Source organism: Heliconius melpomene, chromosome 2 (genome assembly GCF_056956725.1).
Source record: "Heliconius melpomene rosina isolate 202511_hmr_F chromosome 2, ASM5695672v1, whole genome shotgun sequence".
Lineage (NCBI taxonomy): Eukaryota > Metazoa > Arthropoda > Insecta > Lepidoptera > Nymphalidae > Heliconius > Heliconius melpomene.
In genome coordinates this window covers 5,610,570-5,623,431 of record NC_140390.1, presented here as the reverse complement: position 1 = coordinate 5,623,431, position 12,862 = coordinate 5,610,570, and the positions used below count along the sequence as shown (strand labels likewise).

Sequence of the window (12,862 nt, the reverse complement as noted above, 5' to 3'; positions counted from 1 at the left end):
GAGGTAAAGCGCGGTGTTGAACTTCGCCGCTCAACACGCAATTCTTCCAGAATTTGGCCTGAACCCTTTCATTAAATGTGTATAAACGAAATAACTTAATTAAAATTCATTAAGTTAAAATAAGTAATCAATATCTACAGTTAAAATTTTAATGTTTTTCCTTATTTATTGTGGCATTGTTCGAATTAGAATAATTACACATGGATATTAGTTACAGTTATAGCAGTACAATGTCTGACTAGAAAAGTGACAGTTGTAGGTTCAATTCCCACTCGGGAGAATAAATACTTATAAAGTAAATCAATACTTTCAACTGTTGATAGATAAATATACAATTATTTTATTGAAGTTGATGATTTCTTATCAATTTCACAAACTGCATATATGCTATTGCATTTAATGCATTGAACTCTTACGCATTTAATCTTTTTGTTCCATTTCCATGAACAACGTGGGAATGTACTTTTTATCTTCCATTCCATCATTCCGCTTACCACGATGTAATTTCATCTATAATGTTATTTTAATAATGTAATTTTAGCTTGAGACAAAATTTAAATAAATAAAATAGTTTCTCAAACTTTCAAATTTTCTTAAACAAAGAAAACAAAGTTTCTCAAACTTTTATTTCACTTTTTAATTTCTATTTCATATTTGTGCCCAAAGGTTTTGTATATATTATGTTGCTAGCAGCCTGTTGTATTGCTCTTCTATAGTAATTTCTGAAAGCTTCACTCCGTAATAATTTACTATTAACTTGGTTTTTTTGATAGTTTTATAATACAAAAACACTCAGAATTGGAATAAAAAAATACATTTATTTTTAAAATTTTATTTAAAATAACGTATTACTTTTACCATACAATCAAATCTATTAATCTATTTAATAAGAACAAAAACTAGCATACAGTACAGCAGAATTAAAATAAATTAAAGCTTTTATATAAATTGGTAAATTATACGCTTCTACTAATATTAAAAATATAATATAGTATATATATAAAATAATGGTTTATAAAGGAGTAGGCACATATTGCGGATGGGTGGCGGATCTCAACGCCGAGCTATGCTATTACCGGAACGTATTACAGAAAAATTATTTATTCCCCTCGAGTAAGAATCGAACCAATAATAGTCGCATTTTCGGACGCCAAGCTTAATGAGAGGAAGTAATTAATTTGTTTTGTTTTTAAATTTGTCTAATCACCTTGAGAATCGTTAAAGGTACCAACAATAATGACGTTACAAATATTTATATAATGACTATTTAACTTTTACGCATGTCACGCCATTTGTAAAAGAAGTAGAAAAACCGTCTAATATTTTATTATTTTTCAGTGAAGTGTTGAGACACTCCGTTCTCCGTCCGATTAAAGTCATTGAGGAGCTTGGGGAATTTCGGGAACGGACTCGGAGGAGTTTTGGCACTAGTAAATTGTTTTTGTGTTATTTAGCTTTAGTGTTAAGACGCTCCGTACAAAAATAACTATTGCATTCAATCATATATCTATTATATTACAACTACAACACTAGAATCTTGACAATATAGATAGCTACCAACATTATTTTATGAGAAAAGCTGCAATATTAGCCTTTGGAACAATTAATTATAGTTAAAGTACAGTAAAAACCACTTAAATTAAAAATATATATATAATAATCAAATTAAAATTAATTGTTGTTTGTATTTCTATTTATATGTGACCAATAAAGTATATTTTAACATGCAAAATTTAACCCAAAAACTCTACTGCAAAAATAATTCTAGTAAATAAATACAACAAAAAAAATATTAATAACTAACACATAATACGCAAAAATATATAAACATAAAAAATTCTATTTCTAAAATTCTATAAGGCACAAATGGTAATATTTACATAATAATATTACAATCATTAACTTTTTACCTACATCGCGTAAAGCAATTAAGAGAGCGTTAATTATTTTAAAACAATAAAACAAAAAATTAAAAGAATATAGTGTCTAAAACAAATCGTTAAAATTACAATTATATGTTTTATGTAAGCTCACTTTTTTATATAAAGGTAAAAGGAATATTTGAGAAAAATTATTATTACAATACTAAATCTTTCACTATAAACACCTCCTTTTGCAAGTCTCCGGAACCGATTTGACAATTTAACATAATTTGTAAATCTTCCATTCTGAAACACAAAAATAGTATTTTATAATATTGTTTTAGCTTCATGCTAGGACCTGCTTTCAAGTAAAAAAAGAATAATAGCAATCGGTTTCACTCAGTCAAAAGTTACCTCAGTAACAAATATAAAAAAAATACAACCTCCTGCTTTTACAAAAGTCAGATTAAAATAGAATAAAAGCCTAATCAATATTACTTACCCTGTATTCTTAGCATCTACTTCAGTGTTGACCTCACAGCGAACACTCTGTTCGATACAATCAGATACAATAGTGCCATCCAACTTGACATGGGATCCTGAATACATATGTATGCCAACGCCGCATTTCTTTATATGGCAATTACGCAGTTCCAACTGAAATCATTAAAATTAATTAATAGTTATATCAATTTTTTTTTACATACTTATAAACAATCAACTTCTGTAACTGTAAACCCGAAGGTTATCGGTTCGATTCCCACTCAAGGAAATGAAATATTTCATCGCTCTGGTGTTGAGGCAAAAGCGCGGCGTTGAGTAGAGTTCCGCCACTAAACAGGAAAATGAGGAATGGAGTGTTCAGCATTGGGTTCCCTCAAGTTCCCTGCTACAGGCGGGGTACAGCATGAAGCTAAAAAGATATATAAACCTAAAAAAAAATGCTGTAAGTTATTTTCTACTTGTGTAAATTATCATTTGATTAGGAATAATAGTGTTCCAAGATTAGTTACAATACTGTTAAAACATTGATTTTTTGGTTGACTAATTGGCCAACTGGTAATGACTAGTTTCATTCTGTTTACCATTAATAGGATTCATAAAAATAGAAAAACTATAATAATAAATAAGAAATCAAACAATAAATGCTCCTAACATCAACTTCAATTTTATTATATACATAGATACAAACCTGAGCTCCTTTATGTACCACTATTCCTGTATAAAAATTTTCAAAAGTGGTATTTTCTACAACAATTTTGGCACCCGGTCTAGCTACAATACCTTGTGTGAAGTCACTCTATAAACACATTATAAAATATTATTTTTTATAAACTAGTAAAAGATGGTGGTGGGTTTAGATAGAATAAAATTTACTCAAATCAGATTTTATGTAGGAACAAAATAAAAATAAAAAAGAAAATAAATGTAAATAAAGTATCCTGCACACAGCAGGGTAGGCAGAGGGAACCTAGTGTTAAGACACACCATTCCCCACTTTCTGCTCAATTCTGGACGCATTGCGTGTTGAGTGGCAGAACTCAACGCCACAAACAAAGAAATCTAATCTATTTTGTTAATTTAATATAAATCAACCTACCAAAGCAAGGATATATGTCGGCTAAGAGAATAAAAACGTCGTGGCACGTAGGGGTAAGTGTGTGCGCCTAACGCGACGGTTGTGGGTTCGATTCCCACTGCAATGGATTATAATTCATTAATATTTAAATTTCTCCACTCTGGTATAAGGGAAAAACGCGGTGTTGCGTGAAAAACTCCGTTGCGTGTTGAATGACGGTACTCAACGCAGCACGGATAACGATTACATTTCTTTTTTGGTCATTATGCAAAATTACAATTTAAAGACAAATAAATATAAGCCTAGTGTTAAGACACTCCGCTCCCCACTTTCCGTCAAATTCGGAATTGCTGGTTGAGAGCAACTGAAATTTAGCCCACTGAACTCACCTGAGAACTTGAAGAGTCATCAGTAAACATACAGTTATTAATATGTAACATGCCGGCTTGCATTACTATAATTGTATTAACTTTGGTGCATTGTAATGTTAGATCTTGGATTTTACACTCTTCACTCATATTCAGGAGACAAGACCTCATATCACTTGCTTTGAGGGATGCACCTGTAAGAATAACCTTTTATTATACCTACTGCACGACGAAAAGGAGGGTAATGTATTTAGTTTATGTATGTATGTATATTTGTTTCTATGTGTCATTGTGAAGACCAAATCGAAAAATTCTTGAATAAAATATTTGTTATTTTTATTTCTTTGATATGGTAAAGAGACAAAGTTAAGTTTCGCCATTTTACACGCAATATCTCCAAATTTCGGTGGAAAGAGGAGAACTTACTACCACTATGCTATAATAGGCTAATTTTTTCTATAATAAATATTAAAAACCTATGTGTATATTTGTTATTTAACTAAAACATAAAATTAAACTAACACTAAATATATCCCACATCTTACTTACCATTAATACTTCTTAAAGATATTTGAGACAACGACATTTCAGGTATTTCATAATGTGCGCTACACACTACCACCTCGTCTGGTTTCAACGCCAGTCCTTCTTCCGCTGATGCTAATATTGAGAGAGTGTGGGCAGTGCTCAAATTTGATTGGAGGAATGTTGATATGTTGGTGAATTCTGATATATCACCACCTCGCCAGAGTGCGACTACCTGTGATGAAATCATTATGACTTTAAATACTTATATTTTGTAAATCAATAATTTTTCTAAATAATTGTGATAGTTTTGATTCTTGAAGATATTTTATATTATTATCTCGATTGTGTCAATATATACAGTACAATCAATTAATCATGGCCTCACGGCCGTCCTGAAATTAGGCATTCTGAGCTAAACTATACAGAAGGCAGAAGATTCAGTGGTATAATGTGTGTTCTTATGAAGAAAAGTTATGATGAAAATGAAGCTAACATCATAAAAAATAGTTCAAAATAGTTTTAATCTATATATATAAAAGGACTTGTCCTCACTGACTGAGGTAAGACGCACGCACAGCCGTAACCGCTGTGCGTAGAAACGTGAAATTTGAACAAAAGTTTACTTTCGTAATCTGGACATCCACTAAGAAGGGATTTTGAAAAATTTTTAACCTAAAGGGGTGAAATAGGGGTTCAAAGTGTGTATGGAAAAAAAATTAAATCGGCACCAATTTTTATAAAATTTGAAATTCTGACTCTTAAAAGTACACGTAGTACACGTGTTTCGTCATCCAGAGGGTGTCCAGACTAATACCTGTCCGATATTGGTTTATGGGCATACGGGTACGCGACCCCGGATCCTCGAGCCGCCACTCTTATATCCTCATCCAGTCCGTAAGAATGGTGTCCTCCCCCCCCCCTCTCCTCCTCCTTTCTCCAGCTCCCTCTTTTACCTATCCTACCCCCTCCCTATTTTCCTCTTCCCTCGGTTTTTCCCCACAAAGGGGTTTTTGGAGGTCAGACGGCAGTCGCTCCAGGAAAACCACAAACAGCCACAACATGGAACGAACCAACAACAGACTGGGTACGGCTAGGGCGTCGCCGCATAACGACGCGCAGGCACATCGCCCTACACCTGCGACAAGTGGGCAAGGGCTACCGTGTCAAGTACGGGCACGGTTAAAGACGCAAGTACCCAGACGAAAACTCCGCTTTGCAACGTGGAATATTGGCTCTCTAACCGGACGATGCAGGGAACTCGCAGATGTACTCATGAGACGTCGGGTCCAGTGTGCTTTCCTCCAGGAAACTCGCTGGAAGGGCAATAAGTCCCGTAACATCGGACAGGGTTACCGGCTTATATACACTGGGTCACCTTCGGGTAGAAACGGTGTAGCGGTAGTGCTTTCTGAAGAGCTTCAGAATGGGCTCCTTGAAGTTGACCGTCGCTCCGACCGCTTGATGCGAGTGAGGGTACTGATTGAGGGCGTTATCACAAACTTAATCAGTGCCTATGCTCCTCAGGCGGGATGTAGCGCGGCCGAAAAGGAGACATTCTGGGAGCAGTATGAAGGGGTGCTACTTGGTGTGCCGTCTACCGAAGTGGTCTTAGTTGGGGGGGATTTGAACGGGCACGTCGGTAAGGCTGCTGAGCCGTATGAACGTGTTCACGGGGGTTTTGGGCACGGTCTTCGCAATGCAGAGGGAGAAAACATTCTGAGAACCTGTATTGCGTCTGATCTGGCCGTCGTGAATACGTTCTTCCAAAAGAATTCTCAGCACCTTATCACGTATAAGAGCGGGTCCCACTCAACTCAAATAGACTACTTATTGACCAGACGGTGTCATATGGGCAGGGTAACTAACTGTAAGGTCATTCCAGGCGAAAGCCTAACGGCCCAACATCGTCTTCTTGTCATGGACTTTAACGTCACTCCGAAGAAGAAAGTAGCCGAGAAACGTAGGCCTCGGATCAAGTGGTGGTTGCTGAATGGACCGATGCAGACCGACTTCCTGGCAGAGGTGAAGTCACGATATTTCGACTAACACCGAGACTGCTCAGGATGCTTGGGATCGGGCTCAGTCGGCAATCATTGCGGCGGGCAGGCGAGTTCTTGGCCTTTCTAGGGGAGGACGTGTCATCGACAAGGAGACTTGGTGGTGGAATGACGAGGTGCAGGAGGTGACTCGTGAAAAGAAGGCTGCCTTTAAGAAGTGGCAGGAATCCAACTCTCCTGAAGACAGACTGGAGTACACAGTAGCTAAACGTGCCTGTAAAAGAGCTGTAGCCAGAGCCTGCAGTGAAAGTTTGTCACCATTGTATGATAAACTTGAAACTGTGGAGGGGCAGAAGCTCATTTACAAACTGGCACGTTCCCGGGATAAAGTGACGCAAGATATCGCAAAATGTCTTTGCGTCAAAGATTCCCAGGGCACGCTGCTCTGTAGTCATGCCTCTGTGAAGGAGAGGTGGAGAAGCTACTTCCAGGAGTTGCTGAATACTCAGCACCCATGCAGTCTTCATCACGACCCACCGCCTAACCTCGGACTTATTGCCCCGATAACCCTTGACGAAACACGTAATTGCCTTCGACGCATGAAGAACGGAAAAGCGGTGGGACCTGACGACATTCCGATCGAAGCATGGAAATCGTTGGGCTCTCTTGGTGTGCTCATGCTTACTGACCTTTTTAACCATATCTTGAACACTGGTAAGATGCCGCATCAGTGGCGGCTTAGCTTCATTACCCCTATTTACAAAGGAAGGGGCAGTGTTCAAGATTGTGGTAGTTATAGGGGCATTAAGCTTATGAGTCATACCATGAAGCTCTTCGAGCGCATGATCGACCTCAGGCTCCGCCGAGAGTGTACTATCTCTGAGTCTCAATATGGATTTCAGCCAGGATCGGGCACCATGGACGCCATTTTCGCCTTCAGAACTTTGATGGAGGCATACAGGGAAAAAAGGAGAGCTCTGCATGTGGCCTTCTTAGATCTGCAGAAGGCCTTTGACTGTGTGCCTCGTCAGTGTATCTGGTGGGCATTGCGATCCAAAGGGATCCCTGAGGCCTATATTGAGATTATCAGAGACATGTACCACGATTCCGCTTCTATGGTTAGGACTGCTGTTGGCGACACTAGACCCTTCCCGATTACGGTGGGGGTCCACCAGGGCTCGGCTCTTAGTCCGTTCTTATTCAATGTAGTGCTCGATACTGTCTCGGCTCACATCCAGGACCAGCCTCCATGGCTGATGATGTATGCCGACGACATAGCACTCATTGCCGAGAACCGACTGACGCTGGAGCGTAAAGTGAACCTCTGGAAGGGTACGCTTGAGAACGGCGGTCTTAAACTAAATGTGTCGAAGACAGAGTACATGGCCTGCGGGAGCCGGGACTCGAGCACCATCCTTATAGGTCCTGAGCCAGCCGTTAAGTCGGAGAAGTTCAGGTACCTTGGATCCGTTATGCACGAGTCTGGAGGCATCGATCACGATGTCCAAGGGCGGATAAGCGCTGCCTGGGCCAAATGGCGGGAGGTCACTGGTGTGGTCTGCGACCGCAGAGTACCGCCCAAGCTCAAGGGGCTGATATACAAGAGCATCATCCGACCGGTTCTTTTATACGGCAGCGAATGTTGGCCGGCACTATCTCGGCACACTCAGGAGCTTCACGTCACGGAAATGAAGATGCTGAGGTGGATGTGCGGCGTCACGCGGTCTGACCGCATACGCAACACATTCATTCGAGGTAGTCTTGGGGTCCGTGACGTAGCGGATAAGCTCCAAGAGCGTCGTCTGAGATGGTTTGGCCACGTTACGCGCCGGCCTAAGAACTATGTCGGATGCTAGTGCCTTGCTGTATCAGTTCCTGGAGTGAGACCTCCTGGACGCCCAAGGAAGCGCTGGCTGGATGTCGTGATGCAGGACATGAGAGCCAATGGTCTAACCACCGAGGACGCAAAAGACCGTGCAAAGTGGAGTAGGTTGAGTAGGAGGGCAGACCCTGGCAATAGCCGGGATTAATGCCAGGAGGAAGAAGACGTGTTTCGTCGTTTTCTAGAATTCACCCCCTAAGGGTGCAAATAAGGGGTTGAAAGTTTGTATGGAAAAATCCTTAAATCGCCACCGATTTTTATAAAATTTGAAATTTAGACTCTTAAAAATATTTCATTGAACACATGTTTCGTGGCTTATTAGAATTCACGCCTAATTACGCAAGCGAAGCTGCGCGCGTCCGCTAGTAGCATATAAGAATAGAAATTTAACATAGCATATAAGAATTCCGACGTAGCTTGAAAAGAATGTATGGCTTCGTGATCAGAGCCCTTAGACAAGTTCAATTTCATTTTTATGATTTCTAAATATTTTTTTTTCCTTTAGTTTATAAAGTGGTTTGAAAATTAACTTCATTAAATATATTCAACTTACATATCTTTTGCATTTATTTTTCTGCCACTTGTCTCTTGCTTTTGTTAGATATTGTTTTCTTATAAGTGGGTTTTCATACAAAGTCCACTTGGACATGAGCATATCTAACTTTGCATTCATCTCTGCACACACTGATATATAGTTAGATGGCAAAAGGGAATCTAAAAAGGGAATTTAATATGTTGATATTAAAATTTTTTTTAGCTTGACACTTTATCTCGCAAGTAGCTGGGTAGGCAGAGGAAGCCTAATGATTTAAGACACTCCGCTCCCCACTTTTCGCTGAATTCTGCAGACTGTAAGCCTTACAGGTTGTAAGTTTAATGCCAACTTGAAGAAATGAAATATTTATGATTTTAATCTCTTCATTCTGGTGTCGAGGCAAAGCGCGGCGTTGTGTTCCACCACTCAACAACAAACAGTGCCACCAGAATTCGGCGGAAATTGAGAAACGACAGTGGCTGCACTCATTGTTTTTCATATAACAATATTTTTAAAAGGCTGAGATTAGACCGACAAGAATAAGTGACTGGCACTTTAGTTGAATTCTTCATAATACAATCTCTTTTACCATTTGAGTTTAAAACCATAAAAACTTACCATCACCATCAGAAATATCTCCATCACACAAAGAGGAGTCCAGCTCCTTCAATTTCTCATGAGCATCAATAGCGCTTTTCCTTAGCATCTTTATAGAGTGGGAAACGTAATTTGGTATTGATCCATTGTTAAGTTCCATCCATAGGCTCATCCTATCTTCTATAGTCTTAGGCAATACAATTTTGTTGTCATAATCATCCCATGGCATCCAAATATTGTGGATATGAAATCTGTAATTATTAATATTTTTTCCACTCAACTACAATTTAAGCTCAATAGTGTGTAAAAAATTAACTATAGTCTTTCCATTTACAATTAGTTAGGCTATTGGGGCACTCATTATAAAGTGTGACGGTTTTGGGTACAATTCTGAATTGGAGATTTTTTTATTATTATTTAAGTATAATCATTCTTCTAAGTAGACATTATGCACACAGTCCTTACTGTCAGACCCTGCCCCACAGCTCCATAATGACCAAAAAAGAATAAAATCTTCCATACCTCAATAAGTCTATAAACTCAGCTGTACTTTCGGCATTCACACTTATTTCTTGTTGTTTCACAGTGGGCCACAGATCTATCAGTGGAATGTCAAACATTTGTTCAGGTAAGGTTACAGATTCATGTTGCACACTAACAACATCCACATTAGCGGAGAGCTGTTCAAAGTCCACTGAAGTCACCGTGATGTATGCAACACATGGAAATCTCACCTCTAAAAGTATAGAGATTACACCTTATTGTACACCATTTACAATTGAAATAAAAGAAAAAACACAATTAACATGCAATAATCAAAATTATCTCTCAGTATTTTTATTCCAGACAATTTCTGGGATAAAAAGTCCTATAGTATGCTGATAGTGGTAAGTGTTATGAAAATATAAAAACATATGATACTACATCCTAATAAATAATATTTCCTTATGCAATAGAGATTGAATAAGTATATTTTTATCATTTTAAGTTGAATCATTCCTAAAGTTAAAAAGTACTTATTTTGTATATTGCTGGAGAGGAAAATAATCTTACCAAACTTTTTACAATATTCTTTGGATAACTTCCATAAAGCATCCCAGCCTACTGGCTCCACTAACATTTCTGCTTGTAGGCTCCATTGTTCCCTAGCTGTCCCTCGTCCGGTGCTAAACACTCGGATCAAGTCTTCCAGAATTTCATTATCGCTTCGAGCAAATGTGTGTACTGCTAACATCTACATGAACAAATTAAATAGTGGTGTTTAATTTACCAAATAGGTCTTGAAATTATTAGAATTAAAAGCGTAAGTATCACTTAAATAACTTCAAATAACTTCTGACTCACTCGAACTTTGAATAGCAATAATTATACAACAAAGTATTAAGTATAGAATATTTTGATTATTACATACCTTCAAGTGTTATAATAAGATTTTTGTACTTTTTGTATTGTGGAAATTTAGACATATAATTATTAATTTTAATTTATTAAAACACAAACGCCTAAATCACCGTTTGGTCCTCGTATTTGATTTGAAAATTACGTTTTTTAACGTTATGACGTACGTAACCGAACTTGCCAGTATCGGAAATTATATAAAGAATAAAAATGTTATTTTGGACAATGTCTAATATAGAATAATATTACTCTAATATAGAATTACATAAGGAATACAATACAATACCGTTAAAAGTACTGAATACAAATATTTTAAAACTTAAAATAAGATTTTGTTTTACAATTGTTTCGACTCTGGATATAAAAATAACTTATATTAAATTATGATTAATTTCTGGTTTTATATTTACTATACAGTTAAAGAAATTTTTCGTATTCATTATATACTGTTAAATACAAAAAAAATAGGTCATTTCTATTTAGGCTTTATGTGTGTTCAATAGATACACTATATGGGGTGAATAGAAATAAGCTATCACTGTTTCGACAGATTATCTTATGTAAACCTAACAATTTGTGATATAAAACGAATTATCTTCTGTATCTATTTTTTTTTTATAAATTTGCAAATTTAGTTTAGTTCGTTGAGTTCCGCTACTTGAAAACGCAATGCCTCCAGAATTCAGAGGAAAGTTGACACTTGACACTAAAACCGCAGTGTATCAACTATCATATTATTTACAAAGGTGAAAGCCTCGACCATAATAATATACAAAGAATGTGTGAATGTAATGGATGTGAACGTCTCACCACACATGCTAAGTTCGTTGTTACATTTACTAAATAATATTTTAAAAATCGTCACAGTCGTGGTTGATTCAAGAATCAAGGTACTAGATACCTTCGTAAATACTTTATAATATCTAGTTGTTAATTTTTAAGGCTGTAATAAACTTTTTAATATTACCATAATTAAAGGTAAAAAGGAATATTGAATAAAGTGACCGACAACAAGAATCTAATGATAATAATCTGACATTATAATTAGTTCATAAAATGTTTAATAATACGTTAATATACATATAAATACAAAGATGCCCTTGATGATATTTATAATCTACTCCGTTGCGTGATGAGAACGTAAAGCTTATTGACTAAACTGTTTGAGCGACATAAATGAAGCGCAGGTTCAAATTACTTTTCTTCTTCTTCTTCTTTGTCGTTTCACTCTTGACAGAGCGGTCGTGGTCGTCCATTAAAGGTTGGTGGTGCGCCACACAATCAAAATTACTTTTACTAACAATATAAACAAGTTGTAACAAACGTATAAGAATTTCGACGTATAGATGAGAACGTATGGCTTAGTGGTCAGAGCGCCTGGTCGGTCCAGCAGGCGCGGTCGAGTATTCGAATATTTTTGTTTCCTAATTCCTAAGTTTGGAATAACACTATATTGGAAATTTGAAATTGAACTTAAAACCAACATCTTATTATACTAAATGTATAAAAGTAATAAATTGTTTGCAGACAATCAATATTGGCCCTGAAAATTGTCTCTATTTCTTACTTTTGTGTACTTACATAATTATTGAGAAGGTACGAGGCCGCTGTGACGGCAAAAAACACGTATTTACGCAAACTATGGCTACCTACTAAGATGTAAATATTTTACAACAAATCCTTTCCTCTTTTTCTGGAGCCAATTGCTTCGAAGAAATGAAAATATAAATTTAAATAAACATTTCAATTGCTCGTGTGGGGATCGAACTCACAACCAGTCGCGTTTACAGTTTTGCCAGACACACTTGTGGCCCTTGTGCCAGAACTGGCCTCAACTTGGCAGAAAATGGAGAACGGAGTGTCTTAACACTTGGTTCCCAGTGCCTACTCTACTGTGTGCGGGATACAGCGTTATGAATTGATTGCAAATATATTAAAAAATATATTATTCATATTCATATGTAAGTTTTTTAAGAGGAAAACAGCTCTAGTACAGGAGACATGTATGTGAAGTTAAAAATTATAGGTATTATAAATACGTGAATAGATAATAAATGTATCATTAAGATTAAAAAACTAATAAAAAATTCCTTTTACGTCCCCTCTACGGCTTACT

General features: G+C 36.9%; 1 protein-coding gene across 1 annotated transcript; it reads right to left on the bottom strand.

The window, feature by feature from the left end:
- Positions 1-816: 816 nt before the first annotated feature.
- On the bottom strand, positions 817-10,918 carry nesd (SHC binding and spindle associated nessun dorma). The gene is made up of 10 exons (XM_085203998.1): positions 10,760-10,918; positions 10,402-10,582; positions 9,871-10,084; positions 9,370-9,599; positions 8,770-8,930; positions 4,359-4,569; positions 3,831-4,003; positions 3,055-3,162; positions 2,365-2,519; positions 817-2,168 (listed from the first exon to the last, which is right to left on the bottom strand). The coding sequence occupies exons 2-10, from the start codon at positions 10,580-10,582 to the stop codon at positions 2,078-2,080; spliced, it is 1,524 nt and encodes a 507-aa protein (XP_085060124.1). The 5' UTR covers positions 10,760-10,918; the 3' UTR covers positions 817-2,077.
- Between the last annotated feature and the right edge of the window lie 1,944 nt (positions 10,919-12,862).

Excerpts from the sequence above, each read along its gene's own strand:
- nesd (XM_085203998.1), bottom strand. The coding sequence starts at position 10,582 with ATGTTAGCAGTACACACATTTGCTCGAAGCGATAATGAAATTCTGGAA. Across the intron at positions 4,570-8,769 it reads AAAATAAATGCAAAAGATAT|GTAGTCGCACTCTGGCGAGG; the intron begins GTAAGTTGAATA and ends ATTTCATCACAG. Across the intron at positions 4,004-4,358 it reads ATCTTTAAGAAGTATTAATG|GTGCATCCCTCAAAGCAAGT; the intron begins GTAAGTAAGATG and ends TTATTCTTACAG.